The following is a 25,437-nucleotide window of genomic DNA, read 5'->3' as shown; positions in this document are numbered from 1 at the left end:
CTCTTACCCATTGACGTATAAGGGTAATGACATTTCTGTGCTGTATTACCACATGGCAACAAACTCATTAGAAACGCAGTCCATTTTTGGCCCAGTTTTGGACATTGGACATTTAGAACATTGTGTTTCCAAGTGTGTGTGTGTGTGTGTGTGTGTGTGTGTGTGTGTCACAATATCCATAGTGGTTATGAAACAGAAATTGTTTTTGTAAAATAAACAGATTTGTGCATGTCGGGGGTAAATTAGTTGGCTGTTTAAATTTTCCCATAGTAAGGGCCATCATTTTTACATAAGGGGATATTCCATGATTTATCGGCAAATGAGGAGAAGGAGAAGTATTTTGTGAGGACTTGCAAGGACATTGAGTTTTGTCTGGAGAGTTGAACCACTTACTGTAATAGCTAGCTTGTCCTAATTCCTTTGCCAGTATAACAACAAGTATACATATTTACAAGTCCTTACACGTGTGTTTGAGAGAGTGCAATGTATAAGTAAGTATAAGTATATATACTATTTTGATCCCGTGAGGGAAATTTGGTCTCTACATTTATCCCAATCCGTGAATTAGTGACACACACAGCACACAGTGAACAGAAGCACACACTAATCCCGGCGCAGTGAGATGCCTGCTACAACAGCGGCGCTCGGGGAGCAGTGAGGTGTTAGGTGCCTTGCTCAACGGCACTTCAGCTGTGTCCTACTGGTCGGGGTTCGAACCGGCAACCCTCCGGTTACAAGTCCAAAGCGCTAACCAGTAGGCCACGGCTGCCCCAATGTAGTGGGAATCATCCTAAAATGGGCCCATCTATGAACCACATGCTTTTATTCCTTCATTTAGTCCATCATATTGTATATAGCCTACTGCCTACTGTATTGTGTACATTTCAAAATCTATATGAATTTCAGCATAATGAAATAATAACTGAACAAAATTCGACATGCATTTTGATATGATACTGTAAGGGAGGGAGTAGGATCAGACTCAAAACTTGCAGTGCAGTGAGCCCCAAGAAATGAGGTTGAATAGAGATTTTATTATTATTATCATTATTATTATTATTATTATTATTATTATTATTATGATTATTTGTTAATATCACATATTCTGTGGTGTCTATCTCCTCTTGGAGTAGAACTCTCTGGCAGAAGAGATATTGCATCTCAATGGGACCTTCCTGGATAAAGGATAAATAAGACCATAAAATAAAATAATGTCTCTGGAAACATAAGGCACCGAATGAAAGACACGCTCAACGCAAGTATACTTGGCCGAGAAACCTGATTTACGATTTACATTTACAATGAAAGACACGCTCAACGCAAGTATACTTGGCCGAGAAACCTGTTTACGATTTACATTTACAATGAAAGACACGCTCAACGCAAGTATACTTGGCCGAGAAACCTGATTTACGATTTACATTTACAATGAAAGACACGCTCAACGCAAGTATACTTGGCCGAGAAACCTGATTTACGATTTACATTTACAATGAAAGACACGCTCAACGCAAGTATACTTGGCCGAGAAACCTGATTTACGATTTACATTTACAATGAAAGACACGCTCAACGTGAAAGAAAACACTGGCTCTGCCCCTCCTGAGTCGGACCAGGCTGGCCTGGCATCATCCCCCCCCCAAAAAAAATCTGCCATCTGTGTGGCAGCGTGTCGCCGGCAAACGCCTGCTTGGCACTGCGTTGGCACGGCGACACACACACAGCATTACCCAGCAGTTGGTCTTCCTCTTGCTCTTCGCGGTATTAGCGCATGTTAGCCGCATCACGCTAACGCAGCACTCTGCCCTCGATGCAGGTCAAGCTGTCTGTGTCCTCCTGAGCAACGCTGATTACAGAGCCGATCCTCCCACTCACCTCTCTCCAGTCACTGACCACACAGTGACCGCTGTCAGCGTTGGCCTAGTGTGTGTGTGTGTGTGTGTGTGTGTGTGTGTTGATAAGAAAAACAAAGAGCAAAGATTGATACAGCTCACTGCTCTGAAGGGACACAATTCACCATTTTAAAACAGTAAACGTTGAAATGGGGTATTTACTGCCAATTCACAGACCAGCATTGTGAAATGATTAATGAGAATATTTTGATTGTGAGGTACTAAATTCACCATTGTTATTTTTTCTATGCTAAATATTATTAGTAAATATTTGACATGTCCTCCACTTATTTTGCACTTTGAGTGTTGATGCACAATGTGTTGTCCAGTTTTGTTTTGAAGATCTATTGTCTAAATATTTAAAAGTGATTACAAATGAATGAAAAACAAAAAGTCCAATGTCTACATTCAGAACTCAAACAGCAAACAAATGTTTGAAATCCTTACAAACATTGTCCAATCCACATATATTTCACGACTACTGATGGACACTGTTATTTATGACTAATAATCCTATTTATTGCTCTTCATGCCATCGTGTATTTAGGCTGCAAAATGAATCTTGTTGCAAAAGATATTCTGTTTGATTGTTATTCTATTCTAATAGGCTTGTATAGTTGCTCCCTCAGGACCTCATTTAAATCTGTTATTTAAACCTGAACCCTCTCAACACAGTGCTGCTCCAGGAACAGGGTTTGCTTTGCGAAGGCTATTATAGCATTTGCTAGTTAGCGGCATAGAGCTAACGCCTCCCAGATCTGCTCATCAGCACAAGTAGAGATGGAGGTGCTCCTCCACAACAAGCACACGCTGACCCTGGTGCATATCCTAGCCCAGTCCCTCCCCCGTCCACCTGCCCATATCCACCTCGCCTTCACACACACACACACACACACACACACACACACACACACACACACACACACACCTGCCCATATCCACCTCGCCTTCACGCTCTGTTCTTCTCGCTGCCTGAGTGGACCTGTGTGTGCTGATCATCAGAACAGGTGTAGGTGGGCAAGTGTGAGTCACAGGTTGCGCAATGAGCTATGAGGGTGTGTGTGTGTGTGTGTGTGTGTGTGTGTGTGTGTGTGCACGTGCATGCGTGTGTGCGTCTGTGCGTGCGTGCGTCTGTGTGTGTGTGTGTGTGTGTGTGTGTGTGTGCGTGCGTCTGTGCGTGCGTCCGTGCATGTGTGTGTGTGTGTGTGCATGCGTCCGTGATTGTGTGCGTCTGTGCGTGCGTCCGTGTGTGTGTGTGTGTGTGTGTGTGTGTGTGTGTGTGGAGTGGGGTTTTCACATAACCACTTCAGCCAAGCTTATCTGTCTCACCAAGGGCACCTGGTGTGTGTGACTGTGTCTCAAATCGCGTACTTCTGCACTTACAATACCTAATTTGAGTGCATGAGGGTGTTCACACTGAAAATTCCAACGACATGAAGGGCGCTGCAAGTTCCCGGATGGTGCACTCATAACGGTCAAAAAGCTGAGTGTGCAACGCTGGACACTTTTCGCCCTTAACGGACGCCATCTTGCCCAAATAGCGGAAGGGGAGGGAGCGTTTTTAAACTCGTGGTAATCGCGGTTGAGAAAGCTGAAACAGCAGCAGTGGAAAACAGACTTTACGGAGGTACAAGCAAGTTATAACATAAACGGTTCATGTTTTGACACAGTATGACCATGACACTGTCGAATTGAGGACGCCAATAAAGTTATATTAAAATGTTTGCGATCGTCATTTCCGTGAAGTGCACGGAGTTAGTGTTTGATATGAGACAATACTATTTTGTTAAAATTTGCGCACTCCGCCAGTAAGCACACAGTGCACATAGTGTACTATACGAAAGTGTACTCACGTAAGTACACCAATTGAGACAGACTCTGTGTGTGTGTGTGGGGCTTGTATTTCCGTCTCCATGCTGTAATGTTGGATCCACTGCTGATAGTGGAAGTCGAAGTGAGTCAAGAAACGTCTGACTGACAAAGTCCAAATACGCGTTTCTACATCATCATTTTATGATGTTTTGCAGATTCACGCTCCGCATGACTAACGGCGCTGACGACATTTTCATTTCAATCGTTCCGTCTGAGGAAAATGCTGAAGTAGTGTAGATGAGAGGCGGAAACGTAACAAAAGTGTTTCGGATTCAAATGAAAATGGAATAGTGTGGATGTAGTGTGTGTGTGTATGTGTGTTTGGGTGCCAGGGTTGTTTCCAGGTAACGGATGAGAGTGTGACAGACACAGAATGAAGGCTTAGATTGAGCGTGCATGTGTGTGTGTGTGTGTGTGTGTGTGTGTGTGTGTGTGTGTGTGTGTGTGTAAGGATTGTCTATAGCCAGGTGGAGAGTGACAGAATGGGGAAGCCAGGGGAGGATTTTAGAGGATAAAGGATAAGGGGCGAGACGAGTGTTGTTTGTGTGTGTGTGTGTTTGTGTGAGTGTGTGTGTGCGCGTGTCGGGGAGAGGGGGATGATTGGTGTGCAGGTGAGGGAGCAGATTAGTATGTGGGAATCAGGGCTGACAGATTGACAGGAGAGTTTGTGTGTGTGTGTGTGTGTGTGTGGAAGGGAGGATTTATGTTATGGACTGGGCGTCATTCTCCATTTGTACAAACACTGCAAATCACTGCAATCACCAACTGTGACACTGATGACCTATAAAGACAAAAGCTGTGTGTGTGTGTGTGTGTGTGTGTGTGTGTGTGTGTGTGTGTGTGTTTGTGTGTGTGTGTGTGTGTGTGCACGTGCCTAAACCACCTCCTCTTTTCAGCTCTTGGGTGAGGTGTGGTCGTGGCCTACCTACTGCCAAGAGCTTTGGCCACCCCATACAGCTACCACCCGCCAGTACCCATAAGCCACTGCGTGGAAGAGGGCATCTGCTCCGCACAAACAAGATGACCAGGGCAGGCACTTGCTTAAACAAATAAACATCATCATTTTAAGAAAAATGCATATTTCTTGTCATAAATGACACAATGCTTATTTTTGGATAAAATTGTCTGGTTACATACCGGTAACCATAAAGCTAAACTGAAGAGTCTCTCTTTGTAGCACCAGTAGTTTTATCATGAGCAACACCAAAAAAACAAACCATCAGTGGAAAGGGACCGCGACTGTGGCTGCACATAAACTGGCATGGCAAGCTGCTCACAATACAATGGTCAAGAGGTTGGAGATGGAGGCCCATCCAAAGACGTGATTATACTGTAGGTCACCAGCATTGCACAATAACTATAAATGATTTTCTGTAATGTGTTTAAGTAAAAATGCCATGTAATAACATGCATTTACATAGGCCACTGTGATAACTGTTCTGAAAATATTATTCAGAAGCATTCAAACAATCAAGAAAAAAACTGTGAAGGAAGTCATTCAGGGAATGGACAGGTGTTCTTTAGGTGTCTTTTCTTCTTTTGTTTTTTTGTTTCCGTTACTATCAGATAGCATACTGCCTGATCTGATGTACATGATGTCGATGGGAGCACACAATACAGAGGGATATATATCGGCGAGATTAAACAGTTAATAAGGTCATGGACAGGTGTCAATGGTCAACAACTTTATAATTTGTATTTTGTTTCTGTTCGAACCAGATAGGCCAGTGGCTGACCGCTGGAGGCTGGCCTGGGCACAGGAAAGCAAGCGCGTGTGGAACACAGAGCGGAAGGTATACGGAGATAACGCATGCAAATGGCCCACACCACAGCGCCACAGCAGGACTGGGAAATGTACCTTTCACATATCGCTTGTTTTCATCTCTCTCTCTTATCCTCTCTTCTCTCTCTTCTCTTCTCTCTCTCTCTCTTCTCTCTCTCCCTTCCCCAGTGGCGCTGCTAGGAGGTCTGAGACCTGTAGCTGTACAGTAATTTCCAGCCATTTCAGCACCAATGCTCTCTCTCCTCACACACACACACAGAGACATACATTATTTGATTTGAGTGCCTAGAGCCAAATAAATCAATTTCAGATCCAAAAAGAAGCATTTTGCAGACCCAAGGCCTCATGGGAGATATGGCAGATGACACAAACATACAGTGTGCACACACCCACTCACTCCCTGTCACACACACACACACACACACACACACACATACACATACTCCATTACATATATGCACAGACATGCAAATACTTCTCTCTTTCTCTCTCTCTCTCTCTCTCTCTCTCTCTCTCTCTCTCTCACACACACACACACACACACACACACACACACACATATACACATACTCCATTACATATATGCACAGACATGCAAATACTTCTCTCTTTCTCTCTCTCTCTCTCTCTCTCTCACGTCCACATCTGGCATCAAGATAGAGTTCTATGATACTCCGCGGCTCCTCTGTTTGATGTCTGGGTGTGGGTCTGGAGATGGGTGAGCTGACAAGCACCCCCGGGAACGAGAGGAGTGTGTGTGTGTGTGTGTGTGTGTGTTGGGGGGGGGGGGGTCTGTGTGGTGAGACAGGAAGTGTGGGGAAATGTTTCCCTTTTCTGGCGCGGTGCTGTGATTCATGGGCCGGCCGTCGTAAAAAGAGGTTTCCTTGACACAAGTCTTGGAGTGGGTGGAAGAGGAAGGGGAGGGAGGGGGGTCGTCTGGAAAGCGATTCATCTGTATCACATATGTCTCGACACGCACAGAGAGAGAGATAGAGAGATAGAGAGAGAGAAAGAGAGAGAGGGGGGGATGAGAAAGAGAAGGGGGAAGAGATACACACCCACACACACACACACACATCCACACAGATACACACATCCAAACTTGCACAAATGCACTCACACACACACATCCACACAGATACACACATCCAAACTTGCACAAATGCATACTCACACACACACATCCACGCAGATAGATTCATGCATTCTCTCTCTCTCTCTTCATGTTTCCTGCTGCATCACCTCACATTCTCTCTCTTGTCACCCCACCCCCCCACTCTCTCCTGATGTCAACAACACTGGGGTGACCTGGAGTCTCCTGTGTTTAACATAGCTGTAGGAATTACCTCAGCTCAAGACAAAACCCCCAGTTGGTTCACACATACCAGACACTGTTGGCTAATGCCTCTTACGGGCGCGCGTGCCTGTGTGTGTCTGTGTGTGTGTGTGTGTGTGTGTGTGTGTGTGTGTGTGTGTGTGTGCGTGTGTGTTTGTGTGTGTGTGTGTGTGTGTGTGTCTGTGTGTGTGTGCGTGTGTGTGTGTGTGTGTGTGTGTGTGTGTGTGCATGAGGCATGAGTAAGCTATGCATGTTTATACCTGGTCTTTTAAAACCCCCCTTTTAAATCCTCTTGCACAATGGTGAAAAGTAGGTTATTGCTTGTTATGTCTCACAGCGTGGATTACCTTGATTCATGCACACACGGGGACACAGAAGTACACACAAACGCACACACATATATTTTATGCGTAAAGACACACAAACGGACACACACACACACACACACTCACTCACACATACACACACACACAGTGTGCACTTCAGAGTGTATTTGATAGGATATTTTGTTTGGACAACAGACAGAAAGATAGAACAGAACATGCAGCATCTATACATAGTACATTACAGCAGACTGGACTACTAGTAATCATAATGGAGATTATGCAAACAAAACACACATATACTGAGAGTAAAGGGAGGAAGAGAGAGAGAGGGAGAGGGAGGGAGGGGGGGTTACGGAGGGGACTGGGAGAGGGGGTGTGGTGAGTCCCGTCTGGACGTTGCGTAAGCTGCCATTATTCACCCCAGCCTCCCGCCTCAGGGCCACGGTTACATCACCGCCAAACTCCACCACGGATGCCGCTGCTGCTGCCATGCCCGCCGTCGCCACGGCGATAATGCGGTTATTTTTGGAAGCCAGGCAAGAGAGAGAGAGGGAGGGATGCTTATGTTGATTACCTGAATGGGAGCACAAAAGTAGAGAAGGTGTGTGTGTGTGTGTGTGTGTGTGAGACAGACAGAAAGAGAGGAAGAGAGAAAGATGGATAGAAAGAGATATAGATAGAGAGCGTGAGAGAGAGAGAGAGAGAGAGAAAATGAAAATGAGAGATTAGTGAGGCAGTTAAAAAAACAGGAACAAAAGCTATGAGCCTTCCTGTGAAGCACTTAGGAAGGGGAAAAAGCAGAGGAGAATGAAAGCGCTTCAAACTGGCAGTTTCCTGATGACTTTAGCAGCCTCTCCCACAGGAGTATGGAGGGAGACAGACAGGATTGAGAGAGAAAGAGAGAAACAAGAGGAAGAGAGAAAGGAATGACAGAGAGAGAGAGAGAGAGAGAGAGAGAGAAAATAGCAAAACAGAGCTCAAGAGAGACTTAGTGAGGAATGAGAGACATGAGACAGAAACTAATAGAAAGTACAAAAACACACACACACACAAGGTAATACACAGACTTCCACCAACATGCACACACAGGCACACACAGACACACACACACACACACACACACACACACACACACACACATACACACACACACACACACACAGACACAGTCACAAACTCAAGGTAATCCACAGACTTCCATCAACACCCACACACAGACACACACACACACACCCACAGACAGACAGACATAGTCACAAACTCAAGGTAATCCACAGACTTCCATCAACACACACACACAAACACACACACACACAGCTCCTCTCTTTTCCCAGCTCCCCTCTCCATGAAAAATAAAAAACACACACAAAAAACAGCTCTCCACTAGTTTACGCCTTCCCTCTCCCAGGCCTCCCCCCGGTGGCAGACTCAAATCACAGACCCCACTCTCCCCCCTCCACACACCCCCCCTGTTACTAAATAAAAATGCCTCCTGTGGAGCCTTCTCTGTGCTGTGCTGTACTGTCCTCACTGCTGACTGTGAAAGTAAAATTGAGGAACGGTTCAGTTAGCCACATGCTAAGCCTGCTGCAAGCTGGGAAAACCCCCGTAAAGCCTGCAGCTGTTAGCCATGGCTAGGTAGTGTAGCGTGTTGCAGCATAGGAGGGGAGGCTCGCCCATGTGTGACTGACTGTCTGTTTTGTGGAGGTGCTGTTGTTTTTTGTTGTTGTTTTTGTTTCTGTTGTTGTTGTTGTTGTCTTTTCACCATGCCCCCTGTACGATGTGTGGCGTTGGCTGGGTTTAAGGGTAAGGGAGGTTGCAGAACGGTGGTGCTCCTAACAACACAAGTAGGTGCTCACACACACACACACACACACACACACACACACACACACACACACGCACACACACACACACACGCACACCCAAAGACTATAATGACAGTAGCACAATGACAACACATACACATACACACACACACACACAAACAGACACACACACCAGGTCACTAGATGTGGTGTATGCCCCAGGCTTCACAGGTGACTCATTGCCATGATCTGTCCAACGTTCCACTGTCTCACTCTTGCTCTAATTTTCTCTCTCTGTCACTCTATCTCTATGTTTTTCACTTTCTCTCTCTCTGTCTCTGTCGTTCCGCCTGTGTCTCTCCTGCTGACTTGCTCGCCCATTCACTCTCCGCTGCCATGGCAACTGTGGAATGTTTGGCAGCAAGCCTCGGAAAAGGCTTCAGCAAATAAAAGCACCGGGAGCCTAGTGATGTGTGTGTCTATGTGTGTGTGTGTGTGTGTGTGTGTGTGTGTGTGTGTGTGTGTGTGTGTGTGTGTGTGTGTTTAGGAGAGGACGAGGAGGAGGAGTAGGAGGCTGCAGTGCAGTAGTTTGGCCGGCATCCAGGGCAGCACTGTGACTGCCTGGGCTTGGAAAGAGAGAGAGAGAGAGAGAGAGAGAGAGAGAGAGAGAGTGCACTGAGGCCCTGGCAGAACACCAGGTCTCGGAGAACAAAGACGTGCGCTTCTAATGCCGGCCACAGAGGCCGCGCCTGGCAACCGCATGCCAACTCCCAGCATCCCTTGCGGCCTCTCCCTGGCGATGGGCCACTCCACTCTCCTCTCCAGCCCTGTAAAGAAGATTAGACAGAGAGAGAGAAAGGAAGAGAGAGAGAAGAGAGAGAGGGAGAGGGAGAGGGAGAAGGAGAAGAAGAAGAGAGACAAGGAAAGAGAAAGGAGTAGAGAGAAAGCTGAAGTGACATCACCTCCTGCTTAACTCCAGATGTAAGTCATCCAAAAAGTGTTTTATTTTGGCCTGTTTTTTTCATTATTTTTTCCCCTGTTCCTCAGAAACTCAGCCCAGCATGCTAGAATACAGGCAGCCATTTCATGCAGTCTGTTCTTTTATGTCGCAAGGATGCGACACAGTGGTGCTGTCAACAGCAAACAAACCCGCACACACACAACATAAACACACGCACATATAACACAAACAAATGCACAGACATAAACACACACACACACACATATTCACTCGGAAACACACACACACACACACACACACTGACACTACTGACGCACTCCTCGCTCCAAAAAGTTCTCAAAATGGCGACCGTCCATGTCGGTACGGTGGACGAGCCCTCCCTCCCTCTTACACCAGACCCCAAGAGCCAAAATGGTGGCCGTCCCTTCCTACTGCAGGACTCACTCCCACCCGCACTGCTCCGAACCTCCCCTCATCCTCCTGTCCTCTTCATCCTCTACAGCCCGCAGCAGCCCCATCCACCCCAGGGGGACACCAGGGTCATTTATTCCGGGCTCCACATCGATCCACTCTGGGATGGGCAGTCACCGTCAATCAGGGGTAACATCCAAATGTCCAGATCTTCACTCTCAAGAATCCACCCCCCCCCCCACCCACCCAACCCCTTTACACACACACACACACACACACACACACACACGTACACACCCATCCCATCTCCCACATCCAGAACCCTAACCCCTGTGCTGGTTTCCATGGCGATGTCTTTAGCTTGTGGCATATTTATCTCGCCCGTGTCCTTCAGAGACATCCAATAACGGCCGTCTGTCAGAGTGGCAAGGTGGGGACGACGGGGTTTAGGGGGGGTGGGGGGTATAGTGAAGTGAGATGGAGGGGTTGGGTGGGGGGTAATAGATAGAGACAGGAAGTGACTCGGCGATTTAGAGTCTGCCGACTCAGCGGGGGTGAAATGTGGCGTCTGCTTTTCAATCACACTAAATAATCCCCCCCCCACTCCACACACACACACACACACACACACACACACACACACACACACCACTCTGTGCCCTCCTCTCTGCCCCTCCACTCCACAGACACATACACACACAACTACTACACCACCACCACTCCTCACCCTGCCTGCCTGCCTCAATGCCGGGAAGCCTCTGTTGTGAGAGTGCCCAGATTACTCTAATAAAGGACAGTGCATGAGCATCAGTGCACAGTGGATCCGAGAGAGAGAGGGAGAGGGAGAGAGAGAGGGAGAGAGGTAGAGAGAGTGAGAGAGATCAGTCTTCTGTATCACTCCTATTTTTGTGAGAGTGTGTGTGAGAGTGTTGTCAACAGGAAGTGTTTTTCTCTCACTCCTTTCTCAGGGTATCCTGATAAGAGAATGGTCACCGTAGCAACCCATTTTCTTTTGTGAAAGGGGCCTTACTAAACAAACTGTAAACAAAAGTCACAAGTATTTTCAGTTTGTTTTTTAAACCACAAACTTTATGACTGAATCAGGGACCACTCTCCAACTGTCAGAGATATAAACAAACAAAGATTTAATAATAAAAGTGAACAAATAAACAAAGACACCCACTTAGTCAAAGCTCAGTTTGGAGATCTGTTCACAAAACAGGAAAATATAACACAAGAAGACACATCAAAGTATTGCTGACAGCTCCTAAGGGTACTTTGTCAAAGCAGCGTAGCAGAATTCTGTTATGGGATTTTAAATATTTCACAAAGAAATTAATACAAAGTAAAACAAAACACATCCCTTTAAATAACCTCCAGTTATATTCTCTTGTGACAAGGTGGACATATTTGCCAGTTTGAAGCTTCCGAATTGGAGCGCCATCTTCATTTAGTTAAAAGGGTAGCTACATTTGGCAGGTTTGATTTGTTGGCGAGCCAGCCACACCAATACCAAGCCAAATGGTGGTCTTGTTAAAATCACTGTTATTGTCATTTTAAATCTGCTGCCAAATTCTAATTCAATTGTTTTGCAAGATGCTGAAGACCAATTAGTAAGGGGAGGAAAAGCACCAGAACACAGACACCAGTCTATACTGTACTGAACTTCAAAGACTCTTGTTTCTGCAGTTGCACTGTTTCATTAATATGTCTTATTGAGATGACGGAAAGAGTTTATAACACATCAAGGCTTAACACAAATGAATATTGAGAGAGCACTGTGTGTGTGTGTGTGTGTGTGTGTGTGAGAGAGAGAGAGAGAGAGAGAGAGAGAGAGAGAGAGAGAGAGAATGAGGCCTCTAGTCCAATTGAAAGAATCAAGCCCATAAGCTACACACGTGGGCATACTGCAAAACAATGTGTACTCCACATACTGCCATTGACTCACATTCAGTTAAGCCTAGAGATGCTTGCATCTAAAATGACTAACAGGATGCCTGCATGTCCTTGGCGTCACAGTCATGGGAAATATACGGACATGTATGGAAATACATTGGTGTATTTTTATTTCACTTTTATTTAGGTGATTACTTGCACATTTATATGTGGGCATTCATATTGGTGACCGTGACACTTGTTTTTACAACACAAGAAAACGTTCACATGGTACCAGTGCCCTTTGCCTCACTCTGGGCCCTGAGCAGAGATTGACCAACTACACAATCATGATTACACACTTTTTCTGGAGTCAACATGCACACTGACCTCTACACGGAGTTAAAAAACCCCCGTCGTTGTCACTCTGCCTCATTCCATATGCTCAGGTTTCTCACGCGCCATAGGACTGAAACGTCAGTGAGGGCTTTTTGGTTTCATCCTTGGGGGCCAAGCAGTGAAGCCCCATTGTGTTTCTACATTTTATTTTCATTATTACGCTTCCGTCATTGAAGTCAAAGGCAGCCCATAGAACCGTCAGGTGAAAAGTTGTGAAATTTGGGACACTGATTGGGGACAGTCCCATGATTGATTTCACCAAGTTTCATACCGACACCTCGAGCGCTCTAGCGCAAGCAACAGGCCAAAGTTGGACGTGTGTTCACGCTTTTTGGTTTTCTTATTTTTTCTCTCCCTTTTCTTTTCCAGTATTCATTGACCTCTGAGTCACCTTCTTTCAGTCGGCCTTTCCTGTTCTCTAGTGTCTGACCCCCCCCACACCCCCCGCCTGCATGTGACACTGCTAAGCTGGCTATATCTCAGTGAGAGAGAGAGAGAGAGAGAGAGAGAGAGAGAATTGCAGTTAGGCGCAGGGCAGTGAACCATGTTTCATTTTGTGAGGGTGTTGAATGACTGAATGAGAGGAAGTGAGGGAGGTAAGCATATAATTGTGAAGCAAAATAATTCATTCCCACCATGATTCTCTTTTGTTGGGAGCTAGAGTAATAATAAGAATTGCGTGACAACATATGTATTTATATATATATACATATATATATATATATATATGAATATATATGTATTTGTGCGTGTGTGTGTCCTGTGTCCTCCATTTTGTCATGACAAACTCCCTTGAAAAGGTTATTTGGTGAATATTTAGCACAGTATATCCACCATGTTGCCGTACCTTGTAGATAATGTGTGCCGTGGCATGGCGTGGTGTGGCATAGTGGCCTGGTGTGGCTTACATGGCGCGAGGTCTCCAGGTGCATCTGGCACCAGTGAATGGGCTAAAGCCTGTCATGCCAACCTGACGATAAGCTGATGGCCACAGCCACGGCTCCCGAGCCAATCCAATCACTAAGATCACATGCCACGGAGCGCAGCGGAACAGAGGGAGCGAACACTGCCAGTCTGAGCCAGAGCTCCCCTTAAATCTGTGTAAGTAGGTTGTGCAACTTCTCATGTTGCACCAGAGAGAGAGAGAGAGAGAGAGAAAGAGAGAGAGAGAAAGAATGGGTAGTAGCATTACAGAAAATATAGGCCTATTACAAATGTGATGTTTTTTTTTTAACTATTTACAATCTGTTAGTTAAATTAGGGAGGATTACATGAATGACAAGTTATTTCCCCACTAGCCTTGGTTTAGCATTCCTTTCTTTCCTGCCAGCCTGGGGTTAGCATGCTTAGCATAACTTAGCAGATGCTTTAAACGCTAACTAGGGAACGATACTAAGAAACCATACAAAAATGTCAAGCCTGAATGATGCTAACACCTGATTACAACAAAGCTTTGCTGTAAGGTGTACCGTAGTACATGGTGCACCTTTAAGGAGAGCTTGGTGTGTTGAGCCCCCCCCCTCTCTTTCACTCAAGGCCACTGAGGGAGAGGGGATGTTCCCACTTTAATTAGGAGGCTTACCTAAGAGTCTTAGCGTTACTCCTGGGGCTCACCTCACAGGCACGGAGCCCGGTAGCCAGCCAGCCCGCCAGGCAGCACGCTGCAGGGGAGGGGCCAGGCAGGGGAGGGCAAGCGGCATGGAGCAATGGAGACCAGAGGTCACAGCAAACGTAGACACATCCCATCAAACAAGGCCCCAATTTATATGGAGAGACTGGAGTCTCTTTGATTATCCATTGAAAATACATGTATGGGCTCATTTTTATAAAGTGCTGGGCAATATGCAATAGTTAATGTTTACTTTTACTGATTTAAATGTACAATACACTTTTTTAAGTAAACAACATGTCCCTGTGATATGTTGTGGTTATACTTAGTGTTAGGACCAATACTGTGTGACCTATATACTTACATGAAAAATATTTTTTTCATTCCCATGTAAGTCTGGTGTATTAAGGACATAATATAAGGACATACAACATATGTGGGACCCAAAGTGGACCCCGTAGTCCGGAATGTTTTAGTCTGTTGGCTTTTCTAAGCTGCAGAACCTGACGAGCTTCTACTGTACACACCATTGTTAATGTTCTACTGAGAATATATAGGCCACTCCTTTTAGCCGAAGGAAAAGAACATGCTTTTTTTTCCAAGAATGTACAAGGTTAGTGAATAATACCCCACTGTGGAAGAGCAAAACCTGCTTCTGTGCGCTTAGCACACAGTGTTTACATTAGATAATTGCATCCTTGCTCTTACAGAAGACCTTGGTGAGGAGAACATGACTGACCTATCTGGTTGGGGAAATGTGGCTTTCACTGAAGGAGAAGGCCTGTTGTGTTGACCATATAAATGTGGAACCAACTCTCGCTCTGTTTTTGTCTGTGTGCGTGTGTGTGTGTGTATATGTGTGTCTGTGTGCATGTGTGTCTGTGTGCGTGTGTGTCTTTGTGTGTGTGTGTGTGTGTGTTCTTAAATCCCCAAAATTCCTTCTGTTTTCTGGAGCATGTCCCGTGTTGCCTTTCATGCTCTCTGATCATGTGGTTCCTGTGCCATATGCACAGCATGGAGTCTGGTCTCGCGTGTGACTGCTAAGCCTAGGGGCTACTCGGAAATGGAATGCATTGTTCATTGCTGTTGTGCCTCTCTCTTTCCCCTTCTCTCTCTCTCACCCACACACACACACACAACTCTTTCCCTTTTTTCCTTTCTTGCTTTGTGTTCAAGCGATCTAGCTGGGAGGAATTGGTCATGTCGCAATGATGCAACTCGTAAATGACACAACATGGGCGGCGGATCACTTTTGTCAGCTGCTTGGCAGATTCCCGCTGACAAGGGCGGAGACTGAGAGCGGCTTTGAGGGTGACTCATTCTTCTATCAGACAGGAGAAAGAGAGAGAGAGAGACAGAGAGAGATTATCATCCTTAAAGACACATCATTTATTTATTCAACTCATACCAGCTGGTCGTGAGTGCTTATTTCAACAACTTGCCCCCCTGCATAATGACTCAAACAGATTAACATCATCACAAATAATAACCTCCTACTAACCTTTTTATCCTACAATAGAGACCTATTCTGAAATAGGCCACTGAAAGGTACAAGGAAACAATGAGGATAACAATGTTGACATATAGGCCTACAAAAGGTGTACCATGGTAATATCTGCTCCAAGGCATCTGCCAGTTTGATTATGTGTTCCACTTAGGTGAATCATGCAGGCATTCGGTGTAGGCAGGCTTGCTCTTGCCTCTCTGTCCGGTGCATGTCTGTGATCTTTGGCCGGCAGCCAACTGGATTGCAAAGTCTGTTTTTCCGCAAATGGGCGAGGTAGTGCTCTACGCGTTGAGTTGAACTGCTGTGGCTGCCTCTGCTACTGCTGCTGCTGCTACGTGACAACATTTCTCACTTCCTCATTTGTGAGACGCAATCGCGACTGCCTGTAACAACAAATCCCTCTGTGGCGTTTCTGGTTGCGGAATCGGCCTCCTTTTTTTTAGCCTTGAGCGAGTGTTGCCTCACTCCTCCTTGGAAGTCGCTGTGGAATTCTTTTGCGGCAACTTTCTCTCGCCCACGCAGGCTACACGCGAAACAGTCATCATCCAACGCACACCAAATCACTCGTCAGAAATCAGACCGTGGCATGCACAGACTTATAGAGTGAAAGTAAAAAAAATAGAGAGAGAAAGGGAGCAGAAAGCGAGTGTGTCAAATATGAGTCAGCCATAACTGCTTCTAAGATGATTAGGAAATATGCACCACTTCTGCTGATGTGGTCTAGACTTGCCTTTTAGACTAGGGGCTTTCCACACCGTTACAGAGGAGCAGCTGTTTGCGTGGAAGAGGGGTGGGGGCGGAGGCAGCGATGGCTGCCGGTGGCTTCCAGCCCGCTGAATCACTGGCGCTGGACCGGACGGATCGCTCAATTGGCTGGGCCAATCATAATGACACAGTCCCGTGAAGATGAATGTGCTGCTTTGTGCTTCATTCACAACCAGGAAGACAGCTTGGCACTTTGAGCTGTGGGGACAGAAGTCAGATGCTTTATAACATTGGTTCAAATGAAAGACATTTGACATTAATAAAGCACTGGTGATGTCTAGGCCTAGGATGTGTGGGCAATATTCTACAATATTACCGAGAGCAATTCTTTGTTATAGCCTAAATCTAATTCAGAAACCACAAATAAGAGCTTTGTCCATGTGCCCTCCAGTATTTAAGATAACAGTGATGTGTTTAAAGATAGAATGAAGGTTAGTGTGAGCATCCAGAGTGCAATTGTGGGCCCCAAAAATAAAGACAGTAGCCTATCGTTAACCTTGTATGTGACTGACATAGAGCTATGTGCTGTTGGCTGTTGCAGATGGTTAGCCTACTTTAATAGTCAATTTAAGCCACTGAGTTGCAACTGAGACCATGTTTTATCATATATAAGCTTTATCAAAAATAAATATCAAGTTTACTCAAATCATATATTTAGTGTGCTACACTGTCATCTCAATGTAAAATCCCCTAAAAGAAATTCCCTCCACTCCAGGGTTACCTAATTTTAAAATGTCAAGACAGCCTACAAGATTTAATGTAATAGCCTAAGCTGGTTCTCAGGAAATGCATTACAGTTATGTTATTTAATTTGGCAGAAACTGAACCAACGATAGCCTAAACAAGCCAGTGTTACCAAGTCTTCAGGTCCTAGGCCAGACAGAAAAATGTCAGCACAGTAGAACTGCAAGTCCACGATTTGACTGTTGGTGGCGCTAACGCCCTCAAAACCACTGTAAATTGTTTTGGAAAGTCTGTATTGAGATTGGGCCCTGCTACTATTTGAAACGTATAGTCTACCACATTGAGGAAGGCATGTATTAATACATAGTCTGTTGCCATTTTCGATGCTTGGCCCCAATTATTCCACAGGGTTGCTGTAACAGAAGAAGCTTTGCACGGTTGGCTAGGGGCAGCCTACCGCGTGACGTTGCTTTGGCAGCTAGGCGGGAATGTGGTCTTGCAAATAGAGCTCGAGGTGCCATTTACATGCAGACAAAATGGCGCATGCGCGTACCAGTCGGGAATTTTCAGAATATTGATGAGTCGCAAAGAAACTGTAGGCTGTTTTTCTCAGTGGTGACGTGACGCCTTCATTTCTATGAACGTTAATACCCCAGGAGTTTTTTGCAACTTAAATGTCTATTTTTGCAACAACGGTGAAGCAGAAACACCGGTGATTCTATTAATAAACTGTTGCTCTGTTATGCTCTGCTCTGTTAAATGACATTTTTTCTTGAGTAGGCTACTACTTTCAAAAATCGCAAACATGAGGAATTTGAACGATAATTTTACAGCGCATGAAAACAGCAAGGTCTGCATTTTCCTGGGCGTAAACAAACTATAACTCGGATTTAGAATATAGGCCTACCATACCTCGGCCGTAAGCTGCAATGAGCTATTCTACCAACGGCAGCAAGATTAAGCCATGCAAAAGCCCTTATTATAGAAAGTGGAACACTTTGGGGTTTTTAATTAGACTATATTCTCTGAGGCTTGCGCACGTTGTGGGCTATCCTTGGCACCGACAGAGCGAAAGAAGGTTGATGGAGCATGCGCCGGCGGAGGTTGTCGAAGAATCAAGTAAATAGAGCTAAGGCTGGAGGCACAAGTTTAGTGTCGGTGGTGACGTCATCGCACATTGAGCTGGCTGAGCGAGTAGTAGTGAGGGAGACAGATAGAGGCGCGCGGTAGTAAAGAACACAGTACCATGAACTTCTGAGAGCAACTTCGTCGTTTTTTCTGGCTTCAGGGCTAGAGGAGCGTTTCAACTATATTTTTAAAAAAATCTTCTTTTTTGTCGAAAGGACAAGTAACATATTCGACAGACGTTTGGAGCAAAGGGTTGTGAGTTAGTTGTTTTTCTGTTCTTCTCGCGAAAGCCATGTCCTCCGCGGCAGTTGCTGCCTCGAGAAGGCAGTCATGTTATTTGTGTGACTTGCCCCGCATGCCGTGGGCTATGATATGGGATTTTACAGAGCCCGTTTGCAGGGGATGTGTCAACTACGAGGGAGCCGACCGAATCGAGTTTGTTATTGAGACTGCTCGACAGCTGAAGCGGGTACATGGTTTTCAGGATGGTAGGTCTCCGGGACCTGGGAAACAGTCGCTGTCTGGAAAGGACATTCAGGCTCTCAACCACTCGGCCGGAGATCCTGGATCCCGACCGCCTCAGCCTTTGGACCGCTATCCTCTCGCCTCTGAGAGACCGCCCCGGCTGGGTCCGGAATATCAACCAGGGAGACAGGCTAACGGCATTCCCGTTCCAAACGGATTCCCTAAACCCGACGAGCCGCCGGAGCTGAACCGTCAGAGCCCTAACCCTCGCAGGACTAGCGCAGTCCCTCCCAATTTGGTGCCTTTGGTTAACGGGAACATGCCAACCGTACACGCGCTCAATGGTCGACCTGGTCAAATGGGGATGCCGAGCGCGTTGTCGGTCAACCCAGGAGATCACGGCGGCAAGCGGTCGGAGGATATGAAAGACAAGCACAGACCGGATAGCATGTCCGATATGAGCGACAGCCACAAGCGGGCTGAGGAGTGGATGGGGAAAGGCAAAACGGTGCGGGAAATTATGGCACTCCACACGTTCGACAGCAGGTTCAAGAAAGACCATGCGGCCATGCAACACAGAGTAATGGGATACGACCCAAGCGCCACTTCCTCAAAATCAGGTAATGTGTTAAATCAAAACTAGCTAATGTATCTGTTTCCACTGACGTTAATGTTAGTTATATTTTTCAATAGCTGACGTTTCTCTGCGAGACGCAGATATCACCAGAAAACTGCAGTTTGCATAGCCACGTTACATTAATGTTTAATTGTAACCTAGCTGTTGCAACGTTACTTAGTATCTAATTCTGATACATAATGTTTCACATGTTTTAGCAAATGCTTACGAGGTGCTGCAATAGCTCATGTAATCTGAAAGTATTTGGCTATTGTAAGAAAAACTGTGTCAACAACAGGTCATGCTTAGAGCCAAGGAGAGACTAAAATGATTTAGCCCAACCCTGCGTTGCAGAGTTGAGCATGTTGTTAACCCTCTACCCCCCCCCCCCCCCCCCCCTCCCTCCAACAGACAGAGGGAAGCACCCGAGGAGCAGCATGAAGAGGAAAGCCTCCCCTGAGCCTGACGGGGAGGGGGCCGGCATGGTGGCCGTTAAGATGAACGGCGAGGGCCAGCCGTGGCTGCCGTCACCCTCGGAGGTTCTGAAGATGCCTCCGGCCTCCTTGCCGGGCTTCTCAGCGGCTGCACCTCCTTCCACTATCTCCCCGCACCCCCGCACCACCCCACCGGAGGCCGCCACCGCGTCGCAGAACGGCCAGTCCCCAATGCAGGCGCTCATATTGGCTGCAGACAACGCCGGTGCCGGCACCGGCTCCCCGAAAGACGCCAACCAGGTCCACTCCACCACCCCGGGTGCCTCTGCCCGCCGCAACAGCGGGAGCCCCCTGTCACCTTCCTCGGCCAACCAGCGAAGGCTGGCTCAGCGGGAGGTGCTGGGAGGCGGGGGCGCTGGGACCCCAGCCACCGCCCACGTGCCAGGCATGGACCCCCAGGCGGGGCACCCCCAGAGCATTCCGGACTCTTCCGTGCCGCCGGGCAGCGTACCCCTGTGCTGCACGCTCTGCCACGAGCGACTGGAGGACACGCATTTCGTGCAGTGCCCTTCGGTGCCCTCGCACAAGTTCTGCTTCCCGTGCTCGCGGGAGAGCATCAAACAGCAAGGCGCCACCGGGGAGGTGTACTGTCCGAGCGGGGAGAAGTGCCCGCTGGTCGGCTCCAATGTACCCTGGGCGTTTATGCAAGGCGAAATAGCCACCATTTTGGCAGGGGATGTTAAGGTAAAAAAGGAACGAGACCCGTGATTTCATTGCCCCGTTCTTACTCATCTTCTATGGCATTTTGTTTGTTTTATTCTGTTTCTTTCTAGACAGTAACACAAACAGAATATTTGCATACAGTTTAAATGCGCATACTACATTGTTGACACCCAAGCAAGACTTTTTCTGGACATGTACATATGGACACAAGGGAAGTGAACACTTCATAAACATGGCTGTACATTTTTTTGAAAACATTCTTGTTTTTTGAATACATTGTGTTTCTATATTTTTGAGGATAAAAGGTATGTACGCAGTATAACAAACTCTGTCCGCTTACTATCTCTTTCCGTTGTTAAAGCCAATTATCGGTGTACTTTCTAGATCTGGTGGCAGTCTTTGGTCGAACATAGAATGTGACTAATATTCTACAAAGCACTTGGCAAAAAAACTGAAATGCTTCTAGCTGTACATGTATGCACTTGTTTTAAAATTGCCAAATACAGTTTCTGACCTTGTAATAACAACATCGATGTCTGTGGTTTGGTTATTGTGCATAATCAGTGACGCCATGACTCAGTTAGGTATTTATTATCACGGCGGTGATGCAACAGCTTTAGCAAGAACAAAATGAACTCCTGTTCAGGAGGTGCTGAGCAATGTAGAGGGAGAGTCTTAGTAGTTTGGCCCTCATACATTTTCAAACATAAATATTTACAAGTATTGTCAGTATTTAATCTTAAAGTGGTGTGAGACACGTCACATGAAATCGAGCTTGATGGGGAGGCAATGCCATAATTTAGGTGTTTATATTCTGCCCTCAGAGTTAGACTAAGATCATACAGTCGACTGCAAATTTAAGTATTGCATCAACATCTGGGTCAAGTATACTTCGTCATAAAACCTAAAACTTACTGATAATATTCAGCACAACAGTCTAACATTTCTGCTCTTCCCCACAAGTTAACAGTGTATGTGGCCTACCCGGTCTAGCCTTTTCCTTGAACGACTGGTTACGTGGCTCGTGAAAACAAGCACTGAGAAATCTTCAGAAATGATGACTGTTCCGGTTTTACTTTGCAGGACATCCTTCGACCAGTATACATTACCAATAAGTAGCATATGTTTACTTACTGAAAGGAAAATGTATTTTCCATTACATTCTGCAATGCAACGAACTGTAGCCTATTTAAATAATGTATAGTGGAAATTATAGTCGCAGAGTAATTACAATGCACGCAGGTATTTGATTATGTGAAAAGCAACTGGGTAAAGAGACTGATACCCCACAAGATTAAGTGATCTGTAAGTATGCCCAAATGTATTTCGGAATGTTTTAAGTCGACAGAAGGTTTATTATGAACGCAGGTCTCATCACGGACCCAGATATCCATCAAGTTGCTATCAAGCCTTTGCCACGTCCTCTTTCCCCTCCAGAGTGGGCAGTGTATCAACTTTTTTCCCCATTCTTTTTTTTTTTTGCTACGTTCCCCTTTGACTACACTCGTCTGGACAAACAGTACCAGCGCGCTGTCACGTGTGCGCCTCGGTGGAATTCCTGAGTCACCACCACCCCTCCCCAGCCCCCCTTCCCCGAGTCCCTGCCATAGGAGGCTCCCTCCAGCAAATGGAGGGAGGGAGAGAGAGAGAGGCAGAGCAAATAACACGCCTTCCACTGTTCAAGGTTGAACGCTCACAGCTTCCGAGCGATGAATGGAGAGCACTGTTCTCCTCCCAAGATTCACATGCGGTCGCCATTGAGAACCGAAAAAAACACTAAAGTTAACCCTTCACTCACCACTGGCTGTCGTAAAAAAAATAACTGTTTTTTTATATGACAGTAGGCTATTTGTACGACTGAACTCTGGGCCATGCGGACCATGCAGTGCAACTCTATAACAAATATGAACATATTCTTAAATACAGTCCAACGGATCTAACTTAAGAAACCTTATGTTCAGCCACTTATGCACCTAATTATTTAGGTTATTGTTCGTGCAGTGTGTCTAGCCTACGATACATGAATAACCCAAATAGTGTATCATGGTCTATTAACATCTTCGCCTCTCTGGATGCTGGCCTTTATTTCCGCCAGACAGTAGCCTCGTAGACGGTAGTACAGCAGTTGGAAACCGGCACTCTCGGCTTTATTTGCAAGGCTATATGCGGAGATTCGAGTGACCTGCTACAGACGTCGTCTAACTTGACCAGAGGCGTCTTATTACATGTGTGTACTGGCTCACCATCTGCTGGCTCGGCTGCCTCAAATTCCAGCTGGGCCAGCTTAACTCTTTTCATCTGTCACCAAATCTGAACACCCCGGGGCGAGACGAGGGAGAGAGAGAGAGGGGGGCACGGAATGGGGTTGCCAGGCAGTCAGTCATTCGGCAGAGATTACAGGACCAGCATTTTCTCAAGTTACAAGCCAGTGTCAGGAAGGGCCTCGTTTTCTTTTCACACATGTGTCCCACATTCACAGTCTCTTCGTTTTTCTGGGGGTTTCAAATAAGAAGGCTAATACACACAAAAGAAGCCCCCCCCGCAACTCTCAGACAATACACATTCAAACCTCACTTGTTTGAGGTATGAGTTCACAAATCACTCCAACATAATTGCTTTTGCTCTTTTCACACCTTTAACCTTTGCTACTGAGACAGTAACAATCTCCCTCAGTGTCCACTGAATGCCTATGCACAAAGGTGTTGGCCTGTTTGGCACTGTCGACACTCCTCGCACAGTCAGCCTGCAAAAAGGGGAGTGCATCTCTAAAACTTCCTTATGCAGCCAGGTGGAAACAACACGTCCTCGTGTGAACCATACCCAAGGCGTAAGAAACATCAAAAGTCACTTGCAACCTCTTTGTGTGAGTGGGGGTGGGGGGGTGGGGAGGGTTAGAGACAGATACCAGGCTCAATTTCCCACTAATACCGCAAACTGCCTCATTCGCATTTCCCGTTGTCGTAAAGCTAAATGCACAAAGGAGGACCGCGTCTGGCTTAATCACTTCATGTTGTGGTGCAACTTCAGGGTGGTCTTGAGTGCTTCATGCCATGTGCGTGCGTTGGCGTATGTCTGTGTCTGTGCAAGCTTGCGTGCATGCATGCGTGTGCGTATGTGTGTATATGGGTGTGCGTGTGTGTGTGTGTGTTTACAGTTATGCATATGTGCTTGCAGAATGCTCCAAACAGTCCTCACAGATGGCCGCGCCGATTGCAGGCACAAGAGCTATGCACAAACTATGAGCTGTGCGCAGAAAGGTCATCAGTGAGTGGCCCCTGGTACCACCCCCACACTCTGCACTGTAGTGCTGGCATGCCGCAGGGCTGGGGCCGCCAGCTTGTTGAGACATGGGGTGGGATGATGAGAGGGGGGAGGGGAGAGGAGAGGGGGGTAACTGCCACGTCACACACACGCTCAAACGCTTGTCATGTCATGTCTTACTCTAGCCGGAGGGATTTTGTAGGGCTTGTGGTGGTGAGGGGTGGAGGGGGGTGTAAGCTTTTGGGAAATCCTACAAGAATGGGTAAGTCACGTCACGTCACATGCACATGCATACCTCTGGCCTTACACACACACACACACACACACACACACACACGCCTACATATGCGCGCACACACACATTCACAGATGAGTCAAAAAAGGCAGGGAACAGGACGAAAGCAAAACCGCCAGACAGAATGAGTGAGAGAGAAGTAGGAGGAGAAGACAAACAACAAGAAGAATGTGAAAGGTAGAGAGACGGAAACAGAAGAGATGGATTAGTTTTAGTTTGGGGGGGGGGGGGGGCTATATCCTGCAGCTGCTGTCACTATAATTAGACAGAAAACAGGCGAAGCCCCCCACCCCCCCATGGCCATCAATCACAAGTCCGGCGCGACCGAACAGCACCAAGAAAGGAACGTACGTGCCTGTCGACCGGCCACAGTCGAGGCCCAGGCCTCCACTCGCCTACTGGAAGCCTTTATCTGGCCGAACGCTTTTCCGTGCCGCACCAAATATAGCGATCGCACGCTCGCTGAACCCTGGGACGTGTCTGTTTAAGAAAGAGAGAGAGAAAAAACAGAAAGAGAGAGAGAGAGAGAGAGAGAGAGAGAGGGGAGGAGGGAGGTGACGGTGGGTGGGTGGTGGGTTGTTGGATTAGGCCTCTGGTTGCCTGGTTACCTGAGAGAGAAGGGGGGAGTAAACAGGAGACTGAAGCGCATGGGCCACATCATAAAGGCAGAGTCCAGGGAGAGAGGAGAGAGCCATGGTGATGGTTTACCCAGAGAGGTACGCTTTCCCCTGGGCCTCAAACACCCAGATTGACCCCTTTCACTGGTGGCGACCAGTGTATAGTTGTACTAACAAATATGGACAAAAAAATAAAATAATAAATCTTACACAGTACAATATAAATGTATGTTCCATATTATATACTAATATATGTGGGATATATACATTTGTTCTCTACATTTTACTCTTGTCATTCAACTACAGCTCTTTCCCATAATGCACTTGGGTTAAACAATTACAGGTCAATACACAACAGTGGTGATTTGAGAGTGTTACTCCAGTACTTCAGCTTGGCAGGAGGCCTCATACAAAATGACCAGAGCACAATCTTTGGTGAACCAAAAGTGTGAAGATGCGAGGAACGTGCTTGGGGTTTCAATGTGAAGTCTCCCTGAAGAGGCTTGACTGGAGAGAGCTCTTTTTGAACAGTCTGAATCAATATATATGTGTGTGTGTGTGTGTTTGTGTGTGTTTCAGAGAGCGAGTATGGGGGGGTGGGGTGTTACGTGCTTCGCGCACAGAAGCACAGAAGTCTCAAGTCATCTCTGAAGTTTCAGAGGTTCAAACT

General features: G+C 46.5%; 1 protein-coding gene across 1 annotated transcript; it reads left to right on the top strand.

Annotated features, from left to right (window-relative positions):
* Positions 1 to 18,388: 18,388 nt before the first annotated feature.
* irf2bp2b (interferon regulatory factor 2 binding protein 2b) lies at positions 18,389 to 21,123 on the top strand. Its single transcript, XM_076289839.1, has 2 exons — positions 18,389 to 19,441; positions 19,849 to 21,123. The coding sequence occupies exons 1-2, from the start codon at positions 18,649 to 18,651 to the stop codon at positions 20,637 to 20,639; spliced, it is 1,584 nt and encodes a 527-aa protein (XP_076145954.1). The 5' UTR covers positions 18,389 to 18,648; the 3' UTR covers positions 20,640 to 21,123.
* Positions 21,124 to 25,437: the final 4,314 nt, after the last annotated feature.

Source organism: Alosa pseudoharengus, unplaced genomic scaffold, assembly GCF_046254945.1.
Source record: "Alosa pseudoharengus isolate Yale_2024_CS ecotype anadromous, Long Island Sound unplaced genomic scaffold, YU_APseudo_1.1 YU_APseudo_1.1_scf_1, whole genome shotgun sequence".
In the NCBI taxonomy this organism is placed as follows: Eukaryota; Metazoa; Chordata; class Actinopteri; order Clupeiformes; family Clupeidae; genus Alosa; species Alosa pseudoharengus.
Note: the sequence above shows the minus strand (reverse complement) of the source record. Positions and strands in the feature narration are given on the sequence as shown.

What these genes read in the sequence shown, in the direction of transcription:
- irf2bp2b (XM_076289839.1), top strand. Translation starts at nt 18,649, where the DNA reads ATGTCCTCCGCGGCAGTTGCTGCCTCGAGAAGGCAGTCATGTTATTTG. An exon ending in CGCCACTTCCTCAAAATCAG is followed by an intron (nt 19,442 to 19,848) that starts GTAATGTGTTAA and finishes TCCCTCCAACAG; the next exon opens with ACAGAGGGAAGCACCCGAGG.